The following is a 22,819-nucleotide window of genomic DNA, read 5'->3' as shown; positions in this document are numbered from 1 at the left end:
GGCATTATTTGATTGAATTATTTGACTGAATTAAAAAAAACCCTGCTTACATCTAATTAGCTCTACATGTAAGTTTTGTATTCTGACTAACACTGTTATCCTTGAGCCAGTTTTCTTACCATGGCCTCCTGCGCACATCGTAGAGATCTATTTTACTAGGGGTCTTACGAGCGTCCATCCAGGGAGAAGCTAAAAGACGAGATTTGAGATGTACTGAGTTTTCATCACAATTAAAGCAGAAAAACAAACAAAAAACAGCACACTAAATACTATTTTGGCTAAATTTCTAATATATTTGACTAATATGATAAAATCATACTGTATTTAGTGTCATATTCTACTCAGGAGCCGTTGTGTGCATAACTACATTCTGTGACATAATGACAGGCTTATTGGATCGATCAGTTATTTACACCACCTACATTATAACATGTTTTAAGATCACTAAAAATATTTATGAGGAGGGAAAACACACACAAATTATTTATCGGAGATGCACAGCTATTAGTGAAGGGCACCATAAAAACAAGGAAGTATACTGAGAGTGAGTGACTGCCTTCCATGCATGCTAAGAAGTAAAAGAAAGGATAAATCAAAGCCAATGCAAATTTATGAATATGAGACAAACTTTTGTCATAAAGCTATAGAGTCGATGATGACAGGGAATCTCATGAATAGAAATAGCTTGGCAAAGATAACACGCATACAAGAGGGAGCAGCAATAGACAAGTGCAGACGCACCTAAAGTCAATGTGAGCTTAATTATGCGGACAGCGGATCAGCTGGAGGCACAATCGAAGATTGCAGCGGTCCCAGATCCAGCTGTACACAGTGGAATATTCTCCCATGTTGCTTGTCTGTGTTTTATTGTGTTATGGTGTGTTAATATCTGTGCATTCCTGGATTATCCTTTTTTGTTACACACTTCAATGTTTTTTTTCCCTCGCTACCTAGCCTGACCTGTCTCCCCAATGTGATGTTTGTGTATTGTATGTACGGTCGGCAAGGTCTATCATCTCGGTTGTGGGCAACTGCAACTGACAAATAAAGGCTATCTAATCTCCTCTCATCTCAATTACTAAGCAGTGTGTATTTAAGCACATACAACTTCAGAATTATATGAACAGACACATAAAAACCTATTCAAAGGCAATGTTTGGGTTGTTGTCCCCCCCCCCCCCCCCCCCCCCCTTTGTTTCCTTACCTGGATAATAGCGAGCCAGGCCAGTGGCACTGCCAAACACCTGCCAGAGTAGGGTTGGGTCATCCTCTCTATTCTTTCTAAACACTTCCTTCAGTTCCTCCGTCCAGGTTAATTCATTCAGCACAATGGTGGCTGGATGAACAAATACACATGAAAAGCTCATTTATCAAAAGAAAGCATGCACATGAAAAAGAAATACGTCACGAACCCACCAACATAAGCAGAATTCAATACATTATACTCTAATTACATTTTGATTTTGTGTGCAGCTGTAAAATAAACATTTTCATGCCTTTGTGGGTTTTCTGCAATCATCTTTAGAAGGCTTAGCAAAGAGATATGGACAACACAGTTTAACACATTCATTAAGATTCACACACAGGCCTCACTGTCACCCCAGTTGCCCAGCAGAGCACGACCAAATATTTTTCCAGCACAAACAGAAAGCGCTTGCATTAGGCATCAATATCAAGGAATAGTACTCAGACAAGTAATGGCTTTGCACAGACACAATTAAACTGTTTTACCTAAAACCACCAAATAATCTGCATGATTGCATGTGCAGAAGTTTTGTGTGTGTGTGTGTGTGTGTGTGTGCATGCTTTTGACAGATAGTGTGTGCTGTGAGAGGCAACAGGCATTATGGATGTAATGACACAGCACCCAGACAGCTCAGAGCCACATTAAGACTGATGATGGATGGAGACACAACACATGCTGCCCCCAACTCTATCTGTCCTCTCTGCCGATCTTCTTTTTTTTTTTTACCATCTTCCACTTTTTTTGTACTTTGTGGCATTGCATATATATTTTTTATGGGACTCTGTACATCTTGACATGTGGCTAGAAGTATAGTGTGCATGTGTGTAGGACATATTGCTATCCTGTATTGAGCGTGACGTGTCTCATTGATGTGCAAAGCAAACAGTGTTCATTTGCATCTATTTCTCTAGAGTGAAGAGTTAATGAAGCCTCGGTTGCCAGGAGTGCATGTTTTTCATTATAGAAAGGGAGAGAGCATGAAGCGTGTGCACACACAGTAATATATTTCTCTCATTAATCATTGAATTTTAGAATTTTAAGGCAAGAGTCAAAAAAATACTACTGCACTTGTAAGATAATGATAAAACTTTTTTATTGAAGACTGATTACGTTAGGCCATTGGATAGACAGCACAAGCCATCTTGTTTTATCCAAACAGCTTGACTGTTAAATACAGCGAGATGATACTCACGTGTACTAGACTGTAAGATGAAATTATGGCACAAGGCAACCACAAGCCTCTAACTAGTAATTTGTTGCTTTTTAATGTCTCCACTGGTTGTGAATATCCCTGAGTTAGTCATAATCTTTAATAAGCTAAACTTCACTGCTGCTTCATAAGGGAAAGACTATCCTCGGGTTGCCCATGTTGCCAATGACACTAATGAATTCCCTGGATACACATGTATGCCACACTGAATCCACACCAAGTGATGACATAATCTCATTGGGACATCGTGGGTGCAGTATAATTCACAAAAATATGCAATATGGATTGGTGTATATTTTCCCTATTTTTTGACTGCTTTAATTATCAGTCTTTTCTTTATAGAAGCAACAGTTACACACTGTATAACAGTGAAAGCTAATAAGCAAAAATGTTCTATACAGCTACAGTACAACATGCTCAGTTAAACAGTTATTTATAGTTAATTTAACATAAGAGAGAGATAACTACAAGACATTAAATTTCCCATCATTACTAATTAAAAGAACAGTTGGATATTTGAAAGACTATAATGTATGTCACAAAATAACCTCTGATATGGGAATATTGCTGGCTAAATATCTAATCATTGGAGATAAAAACAGAGGGGCAAAAACAGTCTTTGTTTTTCTAAGCTGCACAAAATTTGCTCACCCGCTACATTTGTTTATGACTTACAAAAGCTATGATGAAAATTGCCTTGAAATGATAGGCAGCAAACTGGAGGGATTTTTGCATCTACTCAAATCTGGCACTTGAATTCCAATCACAAGCAGTATTGCCCCGAGTGTGAAAGGTGAAAGATGTCTGCTGAGCTCCCTGTGACACAAGATGACATTACAGTATGTGTGAATTTGTAAATTATGAATCATTTTTGCAGAAACAGACTTGTGTGAAATTGTTGAATAATAATAATAATAATAATAAAAAAAAACTTGTTCCACAGTCTTGGACAAGTTAATAACCCAACATGATTTATTATTCCAATTATATCAAATGCAATGATCTCGTATATATAATAAAAAAATAAATGTACCATTACACAAGAAACACCTGGAAACAGAAAGTGATGCGCTGATTTTGATGGATTATTTAAAGTTTACTTTAGGCTACATTTGTGCTGAGCTCACAAGAAATTCTTCTATTTGACTGGCATATAGCCAGGAGGCATTGGGGTGTTTTTATTAAAGATTAAACACATGTATGTTTAATATATATGATTAAAATAAAAGCAAATCGACTGAATATAAAAGATGGACATGGCCACTGACACGTCACTCATTGCTTAGTGAAGCATCTGTTGTAAAGTTTTAAGTGCTTTTTTCCATATTGGTGCTTTATAAATGGACTTAAATATCAAGCATGGATCTGACAGTGAAACCAAGGGACACTCCCTCCTAAGACTGTAGCGATCACATTGAGACCATCCATTCATTTTATTCTGCTCATTTGATTCAGAGTCACAGGTGGTGAGATCACAATTGCCATACGGCAAGAGGCTGGCCAGGTCACCAACCTGTCACAGTGCTAAAACATAGAGAACCAACCATTTACACACACCATTCAGCACTGTCCCTGGACACAGGCCACATAGACACGGGTAGAACATGGAAAGGACCGTTTAGGCGTGAGGTGCTAGCCACCACATCACTGTGCTGCCCTCTGCTAAGGACCATAATTTACCAAAAGAACATTATGTTACATTCAGCTTCACTTGAAACCAGTAAGGCCATGAACTCATCAGGAAAATAATTAGTGAGATCAGAGATCACATTAGACAAAGGGTCTTTTTTTTTTTGGATTTCTGCAGCTGAACTTCTTATTGTAACCAGCCTTGCCCCCTCTCACAAAGAATGCAGATGTAAGACAGTTAAACATTGGCTGGAAACTGGGTCTATCCTTCATATACAGTCTATATTCTATAGTGCTCTGAAAAAAAGATTTTGCCATCTTGCTGATTTCGTCTTTGCAATGCAATTGCAAATTGCATTACATCTGACATTAAACAATGTCAAACATGTTTATGATGATAATGATAAAATAGTGTAATAGTATGGGACTTCTTTGATGCTTCAGGCTCTGGACAACTTGCCAAAAAACCCTCCAGTGTGGCTGAATGAAAACAAGTCTGCAAAAAAGTTGGATGAAATTGGTCCAAAGCAATTTGATAGACTCGTTGCCATTCGCCAGCTGTCACAAACACTTGATTGTAGTTCTTGCCATAAAGCAGACCTTCCCAAAGTGTGGGGCCCGCCCCCTGGGGGGGGGGGGGGGGGGGGGGGGGGGGGGGGGACAAAACGTTTGGACACTGCTAGCACGGGGCGCCCACAGAAACGCAAAGCAGGAGATGAAGCATCACTGAATATGTTTCCAAACCAACTTCATTCCAAGCCAAAGACTAGAAAATATGGTGAAGCATATCTTCCCTTTGGTTTCACCTGCACAAGTGCTGAGGTAGGTCTCCCCTGCAGAATTGGTTTTCCCTTCGTGGGGAGCAGCGCTGGGCTGTTTAAATCACCGACAAACAGTATCCCACATTCGTGATTTTTAGTTCACAAACACTTCTTGTAATGACTAACTACTCCTGACATTTTGGAGATATACATACTATACTATACTTTATACAGTAAAGTTACAGTGGGATACAAATAATATCAGGCTGATCCCGCCGATTTGTTCCCCGGTTCAAATCCCGGACAAACAGCATCCCACAGCGGTTTATGTTTTTAAACCTATTTTGCACAGAGAGGCATTTTTTGAAAAATGTATTGATAGCAATGTTGAATATTACACAGGAAAAAAAACAACTACACGTAAAATAATCACACCGTGACGCCTCTGCCGTTGTAAATGGAGGGACAGTAACTGCGTGTGTATATGTAAGCGTGTAAAACCTGCAGATAGTCAGATTAACAGTATTTTGTCTCTATCTGCCATTCTGCAATTCATCCCACGTAAACAATAACGTGGTGCACAGCGTGACGTGAAAATAGGCACATACCTTTGACGTTGTGTGGCGAACTCTGTATTCCTCGTCCACACGTAAATGCAAAAAATATGGGTGTGTGTGGTTGGAGGATGTGTGCGTGCGTGTGAGCATGCTACTAGCTTAGCATGCTCTCTTTGCAATGTATAGTAACCCTACTAAATATCACAAAGAGATACTCCTTGAATATTTTTTTCACATCTCATATTGAATATCTAGAATTATAAATACATAAATTTTAAATTTTTATATTCAGCTTCCACTTGTATATTGAATTAAACTATTTTCTATTTTGTGTGATATACTTTTTTTTGGTACTATGTCCTTCAATGGACATTTTATGCTTTTGTGATCTTTCTGTCATGCCTGTATCCTTTCCAATACTGCCCTCACACACATGAGTCTGATTTCATAAACTTGTCACCCACTTTACCCAGAAAATCTAATTTTCTCCAGCTGAGCAAAGGCTATTCCGGGAACATTTATAGGGTGGAGATTAAATTGGAAAGTTGAAACCTCAATAACTATGAATCTTCTGACCTGGAATACCAAATACATACTCCATACTGTGTCCATATCTGACACAATATATGAGCCTGCGTATGCTCTCAGACATACGTTTTTCTCCATATTCGCAGTGCTTTTTTGAATACATTAGTTAATTTTAAATAATTTTCTTTAGCTAGATATTCCTAGAGTTTGAAATTTAAACTTAAATCTGAAAAACAAGTCTCAATCTCAAAACAAAATTGCATGGTCTGGTTCTTCATTTCCATACCTGAGATTGTTGTCCACAGTGTACTGCCAGGTTTGAGTCCTTCCTCGTAAACACACACACACACACCTAAAGTTTCTTTCATCTCGCTGGGTAGGTCCCAGAAGCTCAGCGTATCCATGCATACTCATTACAGGCTACCAATAAACAGCATCCTTGTGAGAGAAAGGCAGCGTGAGTAGCTGTGGCACCCAGCCCAGATTAAAGGCCAGATAGGGATCTCAGGGAAAAATTGACAAATTCACAGCAAGTTCAAAAGAAATGCTAATAAACTAGACTTTCCACCCACTGATAACAAAACCTGACAGCTTTCCATTCCAATCTACATTTCCCTTTTCTGCCCATGTGTCTGGGGTCAGCAACAAGGTGAAGCAGGTAACCTTGGGGCCAGACGGTTCCCCAGCAGGCTGAGGTCCATGCTGAGGAAGTCATTCCAACCTGCTGTCTCTCCAAGTCACTGCTGACGCATTACTTTCCACTGCACTGATTCCACTACACCAATTACTGAACATCTTACCACAAACACACAGATGTCTTTCTTCACAGAAACACAGATACAAACACACATCATTCAGTAATGCTGCTGCAAGATGGTTTAAAAAACCAGATTGTAATTAAACTGGAATCTTTCTGAAGTTCTTCGAGAACCAAGGCCTACTGTGGTGACCAGTGTTGGGACTAACGCGTTATTAAGTAACGCGTTACAGTAACTACGTTATTATTGTGGTAACGAGCACGGTAACTAGTTATTATGCCAAAATCAGGAACGCGTTAGTCGTTACTGGGATTTAGATAGGGTCGTTACTCGTTACTTCGTGTGGTGGCATCGCGGAGCTTCCACAGATTCTGTAACATTATCAAGTGGTGGAGGCAGCAGGTGGATGAGAGAAAGGGGACGCAGAAGGAAAATGACCCGAGGCGGCCGCCGGTCCAAGTGTGAACTGAACTTCAGGTAAGAAGTTATGACCTGCAGTCTATCCGAGTCAGATATAAACCAAGTTTAGGTGGAGTTTATTTTCGTTATGCTGACTTTTTCCGTACTGCGTACTAGCTAGCATGACGGAGTTTCTATACAGCTGGGTGGGTGCTATGATGTTAACGATGTTGAACTTTATTTTGTTCATAAGTTATTAGAGTTGCCAACCATCCCGTCTGGTATTCAGAGAAAATATTACACGTTTGTTATTGAGGTGAAAAGGAACAGTTTGTCCCGTAATTCAGCTACAATGAAAAAGGCACAAAGCTGGATTTATTCTGTGTCTTTGCTGCACAGCTGCCTCTTCTCCTCTCATTCTCCCCCCTCCCTCTCCTGTTTCTACTTCAATCATGAAACTGATCAATGATCAGCTGATCAGCTTTTCTCTCTTGTTTGTTTATCGCCCACTTTGCGCCAGAAAGAGGAAACCGGCGGATGTCGCGCTAAACAACAGCAGCAGGTTTAAGCTTGATCAGCTGTTGTTAGAATTTATTTAATATTAATTGCTAGTATCAGCTGATGTTTGCTGGAGCCACAGCTGTAAAGCTGCTGGTCATGATGTCGGTTTGGTTATCTGGTGAGAGGGAAACATGAAGATGAAACCAGGAGATGTCCTTACTGAATCATCAGAGCTGAACAGGTGATGGAGAGACAGGTTTACCTTTTAGGTGACATAAATGAGTCGAAGGGAAGTTATGAACTGTTTCTGAGAGACAGATAACCCCAGGATCCTTTTTAGGTAGTGGGCACAAAGAAATACTTTTCTTTCTTATTCTCATTTAAAATTTCTAGCTTTTAAAAAATAATTATCTGAATCTTACAACAAACGATTGATAGATTGATGCATATATACCATTAAAACAGTGTACATCACTGTCACAACAGCGTTTGTTTTCATTCAAAGGCTTTATGATTTTTCCTATAATGGTGGGCCGGTCTCTAGTCAAAATGCCCGGGCCGATTTTTTGTCCCAGTCCAGCCCTGAATGCAGCTCATCTGCAGTCTGGTGTTACCTACATCTTCCTATTCAGAAGACAGAATTTCTGAGTTCTGAGTACAATCAAAGCACCACGACTGCAGTTTTTGTGTTGGATGTAAAAAGCGCACATGACGCTGTGACGTAGGCTAGAATCATGGTCAACGACGGTCCAGGCGTGGGATTTCTCTCGTGGAAATATGCACATTATTATTATTTTTTCTATTGGTAGGTGGCACATTGCACTTGTGGCAAGTAAGCAAGCTAGAAGACTGGCAAAGTTATGGAAGCAACACATTAACAAGAGAATTCTGAGTAAAACCAAAGTTACTTTCCCTAATAACCAGTTACTTTGAAAGTAACGAGTAACTTGAAGTAACTGAGTTACTTTTGATAGAAGTAACTAGTAATGTAACTAAGTTACTATTTTAAAGTAACTTACCCAACACTGGTGGTGACACATACTTGAGCAAATCACCTAAGGCTTTATTCCTCTCATTGTAAGTCACACTATATTAAGGACATCACCCCACAAGTTGAAATCTAAAAAATAGAATAAAGGAAAAGCCACTTAAAAATATTACATAATTCAAACCACACTTAAGCTATTCAGCTAGGCACCCTTAAGTCACTGACATTCAACTTGAGCTGTGCTAATGTCAGGGAGACTCTCGAGATTTAAATTATGCTGTATCACTCAAGGTAAATGTCAGCACATGATGATGAAATGATCAGAAATGTACTTTTATAACAAAAGGAGCAAAAATATTCTTTAATAGGATATCTTCCAATCCATGTTACTAGATAATAATGAAATGATAATGAAAATTTGCGATAACGATATAACTGACGATATAATTGACACTAGACAAAATACTGTACAACTCCACAACTTTATTAGTGCAAAAAACCAACCAAAACCATCAATGTATTTTCACTTAAACAAGCAGCTGTTTTTTATGTGCATTAAAGTTATATAAAAATGTAACAGTGCAAATTCCTTGCTGACAGTTTAACCAAAAGGCATTTCCAGTGGAAATTGGCCGACATATCCTCAGCATAACCATGTATAATATCCACAAAACTTAAAAAAAAAAGCTTATACACACACAATATGGTAATATTATGTTGAAGCACAGTACGTATCACTCCGCGAGGCGCCTGCCTACGATAGACGTAATGCTCCGACAATCCATCAAGCGGTGCGGCTTCGTAGCTTAGCAAAGTCGCACTAAAACATTTGACAGATTTTCGAGCACCGTGTACCACATAAAATCGTTTCGAGGTCAGTAAACACAACCAGAATTCATACATAACGCACACGGGATTATAAAGGGCACTGTCGATTTTCAGAAAAATCAAAGGATTGATTTTAAGTGTGCGGTATTTTCCAAACAACACGGTAATAACGACGGCCCGCTAGCATGCTTTACCAAAAATAGTGCTTTTTTGTGTATCTGACGGATGAAAGCTAAACCAGTTCAACACCACTGAAGTTGCAGCATTTTTACAAACCAATTCTGGTTCATCTGTTTCATTTAACGATCCGCTTTCGCTCTTCTCATTCTGCGTCGCCGCCATGTGCGTATGTAAACAAAGGCACTGTGCATGCGCGTTTTACCCATATTCTATCGCGATATTTCATTTTCCTATTGTTGCCCAAAATTACACCGGTATTACCGTGAACAGTATGATATAGCCCAGCCCTAGGCTATACTATATTACCTGCCTATTACCTGTTATATTTTAAAACTGTTTCAAGTAAATATTGCACTCGCTTTGTAATATGAGCTGGCAGGCTAAAGACTTTTAACGTCCAATGTGACTGAAACAGCCACATCAAGTAAAGCCTGAATTTGGGATGGTATAAATAGATGAAAACAGCCATGACGTAAAGCTGCTTAGGTTTTAATTTTCCTGTATCCAGATCATGACAACCAAATGTTTATTCAACATGTTTAAGTTTTTAAGAGATTATCATTAATATTCTCCAGGGCTCGCAAAATTTCAAAATCCCTGGTAGCCCTTCGGGCAGGGACTCTTCAGTTTTTGGTAGCCCAAAATAAATTTAAGTAGCCCGAATAAAAAAGAGAGCAATTTTTTGATTGATGTTTTGTTTCCTGTTTTGATTCCTTTACAATATTATACATTAAAGCAGACCTTCCCAAAGTGTGGGGCCCGCCCCCTAGGGGGGGCGCAGAGCCATTGCAGGGGGGCGCGGAATGAAAAGGGGGGGAAAAAAACAAAACGCTTGCACACTGCTAGCACGGGGCGCCCACAGAAACGCAAAGCAGGAGATGAAGCATCGCTGAATATGTTTCCAAACCAACTTCATTCTAAGCCAAAGACTAGAAAATATGGTGAAGCATAACTTCCCTTTGGTTTTACCTGCACAAGTGCCGAGGTAGGTCTCCCTGCAGAATTGGTTTTCCAGCAGCGCTGGGCTCTTCAAATCACAGACCACAGTATCCCACAGTTGTTTATGTTTTTAAACCCATTTTGCACAGAGAGGCATTTTTTGAAAAATGTATTGATAGCAATGTTGAATATTATTACACAGGAAAAAAAAACAACTACACGTAAAATAAACACACCGTGACGCCTCTGCCTTTGTAAATGGAGGGACAGTAACTGCGTGTGTATGTAAGCGTGTAAAACCTGCAGATAGTCAGATTAACAGTATTTTGTCTCTATCTGCCATTCTGCAATTCATCTCATGTAAACAATAACGTGGCGCACAGCGTGACATGGAAGGCACATACCTTTGACGTTGCCTGACGAAGTCTGTATTCCTCGTCCACACGTAAACGCAAAAAAGGAGTTTTAAAAAAATCTCAGTTTTCGGTGATTCGAAACGCCATTTACGTGTGGACAAAACAGCTGCGTTGTCAAAAATACCCGTGTAGGTGTGGACGTAGCGTAAAAGAGTTAGTAGCTTCTTTTATTACTACCTGTAATTTATTGCAGATTACTTGTATTTTCTTAATTGTTTACTAAATGTTTGAGGTGTGAAATAAACCGCAATGGAGCAAAATATGGGTGTGTGTGGTTGGAGGACGTGTTCGTGCGTGTTCGTGCGTGTGCGCAAAGTAATTGCTTAAAGGAGCTTGCTTCTTCGACATCTTTAAGAGTTCTAAACAAATGTCTGTCCTCCTCCAGAAAATCTTATGTACGCAAACACGCGTTGCAACTTCTTATCTTGTGCACGTTTTTTATTTTGACAGCGAATGCGCACCTGTGGACCACTTATGTGCAGCCCTGGTTATTTAGCTCGTCATATTGCAGCCACAGAAATTCTTTTGTCCATGAAACCATAAAGCTGCACTTTATTTTTGCCTTATAGTCTGATTTGTCATAACGTTTCCATTTTGTGGTAAGCTTTTCTTTGGCTGTCACTTCTTCACCCTGAGCTGTCTTATTTGGCTCAGCAGAACTAAAATATATATCCTGCTGCTTTTACACACGCACTCACATAACGCTCAGCGATTCTCTGCGCGATCAACCTCTCACATGTTTAAGCTTGCTGCGGGAGATTTCACTTGTCATGTTTGCATAGTAAGCTAACGATTGATAAGACGATGTCAGAGGAATTGGTATTGACAGTGGCTCACCGATGCCAATGACATAATTACCCAGCTGCATTTCCGAAAGAATGCAAAAGCATTGACATATATTTTTCCTTCCTACGATAGCCCGACGGGCAGGGCAGAGATAGATTTTGGTAGCCCGACTGGAAAAATCGCTAGCCCCGGGACGTCGGGCTAGCGATTTTGCAAGCCCCATTCTCTATAATCTTGAGTATACATGATCCTATTTTTGTTTTTTCGTATTTTTATTTTGTTTTGTAGAAACTGACTACATGTTCAGTGAACATTCACCAACCTTTCACAAGTAGCAGGTGCAGTGAAATGAACCATTCTGTTCTTAAAAAATGCTGACAATGCAAATGTACTGATTGATATATTTCAACAGATGATATTATTGTTTCAGGATTTGCACACAATCCAGTGTATAGTGCAGTTCAGTTGCACATTGCATTCTTTTATGGGTAACAGTATAAAATACCTGTGCCAAGAATAAATATAAGTGTCCACTCAAGCAAAAATTGCATGCATATATCTATTATAGTCAATATCTATAATATAGTCTATAGATATACGTGTATTATAACTCTAAGGAGATATCTCCTATATCTATCTATTTATATCAATCTGTTCCTAAAGACATTCAATAGCTGCAATATTCATATGAATAATACATTTATGATTTATAATTTTAATAAATGGATACTTATCATTCTAGTTCTGGTTAAACAGAGTATTAAACTGAAAGCTGCATAACTACCAATAGCAAAAATCTTTCTAAACAAAAAAAGAAAACATACACACATAAATCCTTTCAGTTGTTGTGCCTCCTGTTCTTTTACATTCCAAGGGCAGGCAGCTTTGTTAAGTAACCGAGTACTACAGGAGAGCTTATTACATATATGAGGCTTTTTTGGTTAAACCCATCTTTTAGCTAAGGGCAACTTTGCTTGAGGCACAATCTGTAAACAACATTTCATAATGGGTTGGTGTGTCAGCCGTATCCATAGTAACCACTTTGGTATGTGTGCGTGTGTGTGTGACGATGCACTCACAGCCATCATAGATGTCAGTGGGAATGTGGACAGCCGTGTGGTTGTAGTCAGTCAAACGTTTAAACGAGGGGTCCTCTTGAAAGTCTGGTCGAATCCTGTTCTTTCTTCCCTCTGTCTCATTTGCATCCAGCTGTAAGGGGGAAAAAAGATTCAAAGCACTATCTATGGCTGTTCTCGTTATAGGTTTAAGAAATCATAGCAGACATCTTTATGTAAATTAATGAGGCACATTGCACATATATGACATGGTTTGTTGGTCTCCATAAAAACGAAAGACTTTACAACAGCCTGAACGCACATTCTCAACAGCTCATCGCTACCATAATAACAACGTTGCTGCACTTTTCACACCCTGCATGCTTTAAAAAAAAACCTGACTGTTTACGTGATGATGTCTGGCTTTTTTTCATTTTATCATCTTCATTTGGGAGGAGGAGCCGGAGACACTCAGATTGTTTATGCCCCTTGTGGAGATTTATAACTCCTGCCGTGCATTTGCCAATTTACATCAATGAGAGCAGTAGAGACAGGGAGGAAAAGATGAGATACCGATGAACGGAAGCAGGGTAGAGAGGGGCCGAGGTAGTGAGGTGGTGAGAGAGATAGAGGGGGAGGGAGAAATGGTGCGAACAGTTGCTTCCTAATAAAGCAAGAGCCTAGCCAGCTCATACATCTCATCTGTCAATTAGAGGAGAAACATGGCAGAGACCTCTTCACCTGAGAGAGGCTGGAAGGAGGGATGACAGAGAGGTAGCTACATGGGAAGAAAAGCTCCAAGAAGCAGCAAACTGTGGGCTGCAGTACAGAGCTAAGACGATAAGAGAAAGCAGGGGGTGAAAACAGACACAAATGTGGTGATTTTTGCAGGAGTAAAATGAGGGAGATGAGGGAATATGAGGCAATGAAGGCGGGGTGGGGATGCTGTGTAGCAAAAGCACATTCATGATGCATGTATGACCTATGTGTTTGCAGGGGCTCAAAGAGAAAGAGAATAAATTAACAGAGGAGGGCAAAAAATGCACACTCACATTGTCCTTTGCGTTGTAGTAGGCAATTTCATCATCCTGTAAACAAGTGACAAAGAAGCACAAAAAATGCTTTTTGGATGCTTCAGGGTGTTGCACAAAGAACCCTAACATTTATGCAACTATTAAATATTTGATCAATTTCAAAGCAGTTCTTTATTTTGCCATTTGTTCATTCTATTATTTAGTAAAAAAAAAAGATACTAGTCTGTGTTTTTGCTTAAACAAATAAGGTATGGTCATATTTCACCATGTCCCTCTGTCCCTGCAGCCATTTGCAATGCTCCAGGTAAGCATTTTTTGCCTGTGAGATAGCAATGTAATAACTGCCTCTGTGACAAGTATTTTTCCTGAGCATTGCTTTTTTCTCTTATATAATTGTTTGCCACCCGGGTTGTTAGAAGGCAAAGCATCTGTCATTGAAAATGAGGGGCATGTATCATAACACAGTGTATAATGAGCAATAAACCAGTTAACAAAAGGAACTGTACTCACTGCTAATGATGGATGCTGGAAACATGTAAAAACTATTCACACAATCAAATTAAGTCTAGCAAACTCAGACTACATGCATCACCATTTGTGTATCTGTGCATCTGTAGCTATACTATAAGTGCTAGAGGTAGGAACACAATATGATATTATCACAATAATTCACTCACAAAACAATAATGTTAGTATGATTTTTAACATTGTGCAATATGTAGAGTATTGCAGTAGTGATTAATCAACATCAGATTTTGTCCTCAAACTTTGTCACTATCAGATTTATCCAATAAGATAAATTGGATTTCACTTCAGATATTTTTTTTAATTTAATTTAATTTATTTATTTACATTTCTTTTGGGCAAAATGAGATTATAAAGCATGCCAACACTATCACTAAAGCCTGCGGTAAAATGTTGCCATAAGATGAAGTTAGTTATCTGCACCAAATCTGTTGATAAACCTGCATGCACGTCACATGCACTCCGTTTCTGGTAATGCACCAGTTAACTGTGATAAATCGTAGAAAATCACAAAATCTGTTGTTGTCTGCATAGACAGAAATTCACATTTAACCACTACACTTGCGCTCAGCAACCTTGCTGTTCTATAAATACAACCAGCTGGCAGCCAGTTGAGTCAAGTCCCCTCGAGTTGTGCTCACTGACAAAGACTCATTCAAACTGATGGCAATATGATGGCAATCTGTCTGCATTTATAAATTAGATGTGAATTATTTGAAAAACTTCAATCAAAACGGTCATTACTGTGCCACACCCTCAAGCTCTGGGCAACAATTAAGTCACCCTTAGTTGAAATCGGCAAAGGAATGTGAACAATTACCATACAATTACCAGGCAGCCATTAATTTTTGTTTGGTTGCTGCCCTATTTTTACTTGTATGGCTGAGTCATTAGCCTTTTCTGAATTAGGAGGTAGGTTTGTTGAGCTAAATGGTTTCAGTGTCCAGACAGTTTTTCACAACCTGTTAATGTAGGTTTGCTCAGCTAATGTTATCTCAGGATAATGGTGCATGAGACAAGTCGTCTTGTTTCCCAGACAGCTAGTATTCCCAGAGTATTTTAATTAATTTAATCAAATATAGATATTTAATGTCCCTGTATAGATATATTATCCCCATCCTAAATACAGCAGTACTATGCTGTATCATTTTTTCACCCATCCCTAATAGATAGCACATAAAAAACACATATAAATGTTTTTTTTTCTGTATTTTCTCTCTCTCTGTTACCTCGAAATCGTCCTTCCACTGATGCTTCATTTGGAACTCTTCAGCAGCTGTGGCCAGTTTCTGGGAAGTGAAATACGACAAAAGATTTAGGCTGGAACAGAGCAGGGCAATATGTATTTTCACTTAAACAAGCAGCTTTTTATGTGCATTAAAGTTATAGAAAAAATTAACAGTGCAAATGCAAATTCCTTGCTGACAGTTTAACCAAAAGGCATTTCCAGTGGAAATTGGCCGACATATCCTCAGCATAACCATGTATAATATCCACAAAACTTAAAAAGAGGTTATACACACACAATATGGTTAAGCACAGTATGTATCACTCCGCGAGGCGCCTGCCTACGATAGCTGTAATGCTCTGATAATCCATCAAGCGATACGGGTTCATAGTTTAGCAAAGTCATACTGAAACATTTGACAGATTTTGGAGCACCGTGTACCACATAAAATCGTTTCGAGGTCAGTAAACACAACCAGAATTCATACGTAAGGCACATGGGATTATAAGGGGCACTGTCGATTTTCAGAAAAATCAAAGGATTGATTTTAAGTGTGCTGTATTTTCCAAAAAACACGGTAATAACGACGGCCCGCTAGCATGCTTTACCAAAAATAGTGCTTTGTTGTGTATCTGACAGACGAAAGCCAAACCAGTTCCACACCACTGAAGTTGCAGCATTTTTACAAACCAATTCTGGTTCATCCGTTTCATTTAACGATCCACTTTTGCTCTTCTCGTTCTGCGTCGCCGCCATGTGTGTATGTAAACAAAGGCACTGCGCATGCGCGTTTTACCCATGTTCTATCGCGATATTTCATTTTCCTATCGTTGCCCAACATTACACCGGTATTACCGTGAACTGTATGATATGGCCCAGCCCTAGGCTGGAATATACACTGGGTGTCCTTCCTTCAAAACATCGCTCTCATTTGAGAAAACCTGAACAAAAGAGAGCACATTAGAAAACACAGTGGAGACCACCCTAGAGACAAGAGAGAAATGATTATGATCTCACTTGCAGAGCTCAAACCACAGGGCTATCAAGGTCTTGCAGCACTCACTGTCCGCTAAAGGCCACGCCACAGAGTATCAGAATGTCAAAATGAAAAGGTTGTTCTGTAAGAAAGTAGTGTGTGGGTGGGTGTGTGGCTGAATGTGTGAGCGAGTCAGAGAGTGTGAAACATAGAGCTAACTGAATAAAATAAGTTGGGTTCAGTACAGGAAGAAATGATGGATCAGTGAATAAAGTGAAGAACAAATAAATTACCCACTGAAAAAGCTATCAATCAAAAAGGAATTAAAGAAAGGAATATAAATGTAATTAACCACACTTGTATTATTATATGGTGTTTACCTGACAGTGTAAAGCACCTTAAGGTGACTTCTGTTGTTATTTGGCACTATATACATACAATTGAATTTAATTGAAAATGTAATTAATCTCACCTTTAATCTAGTCATCTCTCCTGCAATTGCACATATACATGCTGTTTTGTTACTTCTTGCAAGTACAAACTATAATAACAGCGCGTCTTCCATCTGGGAACAAACAAGTTCTGATGTGCATCCAGAGAAATAAACATCTATCCATGATCACAAGGTCGCAATTTAATATATATGTCCTGATACTGAAAAATCTTGAGATATTATTTTCCAGTTGTGCTATACAATTCAGGTGATGCTTACATTATAATTTAGCAAAGTGTAATTTCATCTTCTGAATTCTTTTTTTTTTAATGGAAAGGAAGGCAGGACTGAGAAATGTGCTAACAAAAGGGAAAAAATGGCTCAAAAAGGGGACAGAGTGATAGATACCTTATTTCTACATTTTTACTTTGATTTGTGGACTAATTTAACCACGAGGCCTGCATCAATTTTTAAAACATCTTGTTCCAAGTTTTATAACTAGTGCCATAGAAATGGAAAAGGTAAGAGGTTAGAACAAAAGTGCAATAAGAAATGAAAGCAAAGAGCAGGACAAAGAATCTTCCTTCACAACACCAAAGTTAAATCATGTTAGAATCAAATCTTTTTATATGATTACGAAAAACTGTTTTTATGGCTGCATCTTTGTCTGACAACCATCTGTTGGCTCGTGCAAGCATGTATAACAGGCATGCTAGATGGACACATCTTTGGATGAGATGCTTATATTATTTTGAATTGGTATTTTTACCGAGTATGTTTATGTGACCCTGTGTCTGCCGTCGGCAATCGTTCCATTTTGATCAACAGTTCCATTCCTTTGGCCTCCAGTCCTGGGCTCTGTTCCAGACCTCTCTCTAGCTCCCATGCACTGGATGTCAACTGCTAAATATACACCCTGCTGCAGCTATATACACACGCACACACTGACCAACCCAAAACAGTGAAAAAAATGTGAAATGATTACAAGCATTGTGACTGATGTACATTGTACATAAAAATAGCATATGCTAACAATGCATCAAGTGCTGAATTGTATTTACCAGTTAGTGGTAGCAAGCATCATAGTCAAACAGAGTCAGACACTCTTCCCTGCTACCACCAATCACTAAAGTGTTTAGATGTTGTCAGTGATTCCAACTGCATATCTAAATCAAAAGCTCTGTTAAAAGTTACAGTTTTTGGAGTAAAATGAAAACATGTCCAACTGGCAGTTGCACAATGCAGATAAACATGAGGTGTCTTGTTATTTATTTTAAGCATTCCCACATGGTACTGAAACCATTGCTATTTTTAAAACCATGTGTTGGTTAGGGAAGCCTAACTCTGCAGATCGGCATGTTCTACTTTATTTTAAAATGTTAAAGTTGGCCACTTATGCTCATTTCCAGCTTCATATTTCTTGTTCTTTGAATCTTTTTGACTCTACAGTGGTGTGAAAAAGTTTTTGCCCTCTTTCCGATTGCCTGTTTTTCTATATGTTTGTCACACTTAAATGTTTCAGATGAACCAAACAAATTTAAATATTAGACAAAGATAACACAAGTAAACACAAAATGCAGTTTCTAAATTAAGGTGTTTATTATTTAATGGAAAAAAAATCCTACCCTACATGGCCCTGTGTGAAAAAATGATTCCCCCCTAAACCTAATAACTGGTTTGGCCACCCTTAGCAGAAACAACTGCAATAAAGTGCTTGTGATAACTGGCAATGAGTCTTTTATAGAGCTGTGGAGGAATTGTGGCCCACTGTTTTTTGCTGAAATGTTGTAATTCAGCCACATTGGAAGGTTTTCGGGCATGAGTTGGCTTTTTAAGGTCATGCCACAGCATCTCAATCGGATTCGGGTCAGGACACGCCAAAGTTTTTATTTTGTTTTTCTTAAGACATTCAGAGGTGGACTTCCTGTTTTGGATCATTGTCCGGCTGTAGAACCCAAGTGTGCTTCAGCTTAGGGCTGGGTATCGTCACTGATTTCTAGAATCGATTCAATTCGATTCACAAGGTCCTGAATCGATTCGATTCCATTCGATTTGAATCTGGGAAATTTTGACAGTCAGAAATATTATAATTCAGATCAGTACATTTACATATTTTTGTATCTATAAAAAGGAAGCTGACATACGCAAGACTTTATCAAAGGTGTGAACATCACAGCAGATGCCTTTGTGTCAAAGTAGCTGAAGATAAAACACAGAAAAACATGAAGGCGATTTTCCTCTTCTGGGATTTTATAAAAATATTCTGCAGTACATCAAAAACTAAAGAAAACCATCAATTTATGAACGTTACCTCTGAAGTTACAGCGGTTTTATTAGAGACACGGCGTTTTGCATTTTGCATAATTTTAAAAAGTTTAAATTTGTTCAGTATTGAACGGCAGAAATTAGGTTTTCTTTTCAGAAGTATATAAAACGAAAAAAAAAAACCGTCGACGATAGCGCTGTAAACAACGGTAGACTTGTGCGTAACAAGCAAGCGAATAATGAAGAAAACAGATTTTTAGACGGTAAACTGTTCTTGAAGTACAGAGAGAGAGAGGGTGAGAGAGAGAGAGAGAGAGAGCTGTGCATCGTGGTCGAAGCAAAACAGTAAAAGTCAGAGTGAAGTCATGACGATGTTTATGTGAAGTGTAGTTTGGATCTTCTTTTGCTGCTGGTTCGGTCAATATTGTTTGGAGAGACATCAAACTAACAGCTTTAGAATCAGCGCATAAAAGGCGTGAACACAAAGCGCGGACCCGCCAACAGATCACAATCAGAATCTGTTGGCTTTCAGCCCCGATCGTCAGCTGAGAAAGGCGACATCTAACTGATTCTGATCCGCGGGTTGCGCTGTGTGTTTAAGTCTTTGTGCAGAATCCGTGTTCCTGCTCTCATTTACCGTCTTAGCTGTTTGGTGGTTGTTGAAATTTTGTGAGGTTTAACCTGAGATTCTGGCATTTCGGGCAAAATAAATTTATATTAAAAAATTGATTCAGGATTTTAATGAATCGATTTTACGTTATCCAAGCCAGAATCGATTTTAATCGATAAATCGATTATAAAAACCCACCCCTACTTCAGCTTGAGGTCACAAACAGGTGGCCGGACATTCTCCTTCAGGATGTTTTGGTAAACAGCAGAATTCATGGTTCCATTTACCACAGCAAGTCTTCCATGTCCTGAGGCAGCAGAACAGCCCTAGACCATCACACTACAACCACCATACTTAACTGTTTACTGTTTTCAGGTGGGGTTTTTTTTAGATCCTGTCATAATGTGTTGCTTTTTGAGATCTTTTAGCCTGCTTCACTTTATAAAACAGGTTCTATTTAAGTGATTTTTTTTATTCAACGGGTCTGCCAATAGTCAGGGCTGAGTGTGTTTGGTGAAACTGAGCTCAGGTTTCCAAAAAATGCAGTTTTTTGCAATTAATTCATTATTTTAATAAGAAGGGCAATTACTTTTTCAAACAGGACGAGGATAACTTTTCTCTCTTAATCAATGAAATCATCATTGTAACTTATCTTATCAAAATAAGTTTGATGATCTGAAACATTATGTGTGACAAATATGCAAAACACTCAGGAAGGGGCCAAACACTTTTTGACACCACTGTATGTGTCGGTCAGTGGAAGTTGATTCTAAACTGTGCCGATGCACTTGTAAAATCATCTTGAGGTCATAGATAAGTGTGACATTAGTGCCCCTGATAATGTTGCTTAGCAACAGGGAGATCCCAAAATGAGACCATCACTTATCAGAGAAACTTGACTCGGCTAAGTTTGACATAAATGCCTTCAGCAGATACGCTATGCAAAAAATAGAGCGTTTTTGATCTACTGGCGAGATTTGTGAGTTGTCAAATGTCAACAGTGTAGCATCACATCAACCCCAGTGCACTAACTGAGCTTCATCAGATAAACAGAAAACCAGGCTATTGCTCATAGAATGATAAGCCTGCATAATATCAGTGCAAAAAGATACAGGAACACATAATCAAGGTAGTCTAAAAACATATGGATAGACATTATCCATATGTTCCCTTGAGTTTCTCCTTCAGCAAAATATTGTATCAGAAATGATACGTGCATATAACCAACAGCTGTTCAACTCCTGATACATCATAGTTAAGCCATTAGTGTGACATTCATGAATTATATAAGACTTTGTGTGAAAAAAACACGTGTGAAAATCCCTTTTTTTTTCCTGACTGTATATGAACATGCACATGCAGAAACCACACATCTACACACGCTTCCTAAGAGACCAACAGGCATGTTAAAAATTCATGACAGGGCTTTGACGAGTCTCCACTACCCCCTGGGAGATATGGGGGAGGGTGAGAATGAGTGTGCGAGGAAAGATACCTAATTACCCTTCTATTTTGCTTGCATCCCTCTCTCTCTTTCTCTATTTTTTGTGTCAAGCACATACAAAGGTTATCAGTCTAGCCAAAGAAAGCAACAACACAATCAAATGTGCTTTGCACTGAGGGATCTAGATTTGAAGAGGCTACTCGGTGAGTGACAGCTAAACTCTCTGAATGAGCACAACAGTTCATTAGAGCTGCTGAAAACTGCTGTCTCTGCCAATTGATTAGAAGCCGCTGTTACTCCACTAAAATGCACAAATTTGCACTATAATGGGTTACACTGCAAAACGCCCGACCTAATGTTTTTTTTAGTCTCACTTTCACTAATTGTGAAAGTTGGACACCATGATGAGCTCACTCTTCCAGTTCATGACCACTGGAGACCTGAGAAGAACTATCACTCCTCTGCAATTGGCAACAGAGCGTAGCATGGGTACCAGGAGAGTGAGAATTGGGTATATGATTCTTGGGAAGAGAAGTTGTTTTCAGACTCGTACTGATAAAAAATTTTTACTGGTTAAAAGTTTAAAAGACATCTAAATATACCTAAAAACCGAGTTACATTTCATTCAACGTGGCATTGAAGTTGGGTCGTGTTCTCCGGGGGGCGAGGCGGTTTAGAGATTTCAGGGAGAACAGGGGGAACAAGAGAGAGTTCACAAGAATAATGCAGTCTGTGACAAAAATGTTCAATAAAATCTACAGGCAGCGCAACTGAAGCTAGTTAGTAGTGAGCTCTATCCTGTTTCCCAGATGAACATAAAAATGACCTCATGATGACTGACACAACGACTGCTGTGCAGATTAATATTCTAAGAGCCAAATAGGGCAGATACAGCTTTTAACTACTCACTTATGTATAGGATCATTGTTCTACTGCCGTTGAGAGCTGACCTGAGTGCTAGATAGTCCTGCTAGTCCCACAGAGAGATATTTCTGCCCTGCTCTCACCACTCTTAGTTGTCATTCTGCCAGGGCTGCCCAGCAGCCCACCATGCATTTAGTGAGAAAGCAGAGCACAGCTTAAAGGATAGAGAAGATGAGACAGGCTCTGCTAAACCTCACAGAGCATCCCAGACACCCTGTGTATGTGTGTGTGTGTGTGTGTGTGTGTCTCTATGTGTGTCTAAAGGCTCCAGACACTGAAATCAATAGGCTGTTCAGTGCACACTGCCCAACTCCCACAGACAACAAAGCAATACTTACAAGAGTAGTAACAGTCTAAATGATCATTAACACCCACATTCGCTCTTATTCTTACTCTTTCTCAGTTCTGATGTGTCCACACATCGTGTTTTTTACTTGCCATAATGAGCTCCGTCTCAAACGGATGGTAAAAAAGTAAAAGTGGGGGAGGTGTGAAAAAAGAAATAATAGAAAAGAAAGAGATGACTCTGAAAAGGGAAGAGGGAAGGACATAATTAACGAGCAGACGTATTAGCAGAAAGGACAGTCTAGAGAGAAGGA

At 39.1% G+C, this 22,819-nt stretch overlaps 1 protein-coding gene across 8 annotated transcripts in view; it reads right to left on the bottom strand.

Annotated features, from left to right (window-relative positions):
• LOC146515618 (voltage-dependent calcium channel subunit alpha-2/delta-1) overlaps positions 1–22,819 on the bottom strand; it is a 77,702-nt gene that overhangs the window by 38,070 nt on the left and 16,813 nt on the right. For all 8 annotated transcript variants that reach the window (XM_085164501.1, XM_085164496.1, XM_085164497.1 and 5 more), the window contains exons 4-8: positions 15,570–15,629; positions 13,834–13,869; positions 12,806–12,935; positions 1,205–1,336; positions 120–189 (exon numbers count right to left, since the gene is read on the bottom strand). In XM_085164501.1, coding sequence (XP_085020627.1) covers positions 120–189; positions 1,205–1,336; positions 12,806–12,935; positions 13,834–13,869; positions 15,570–15,629 — 428 coding nt within the window. The remainder of the gene's footprint in view (positions 1–119; positions 190–1,204; positions 1,337–12,805; positions 12,936–13,833; positions 13,870–15,569; positions 15,630–22,819) is intronic.

The sequence above is a fragment of the Neolamprologus multifasciatus genome, chromosome 7, assembly GCF_963576455.1.
Source record: "Neolamprologus multifasciatus chromosome 7, fNeoMul1.2, whole genome shotgun sequence".
Classification (NCBI taxonomy): Eukaryota; Metazoa; Chordata; class Actinopteri; order Cichliformes; family Cichlidae; genus Neolamprologus; species Neolamprologus multifasciatus.
This window is presented reverse-complemented; position numbering and strand designations above follow the sequence as displayed.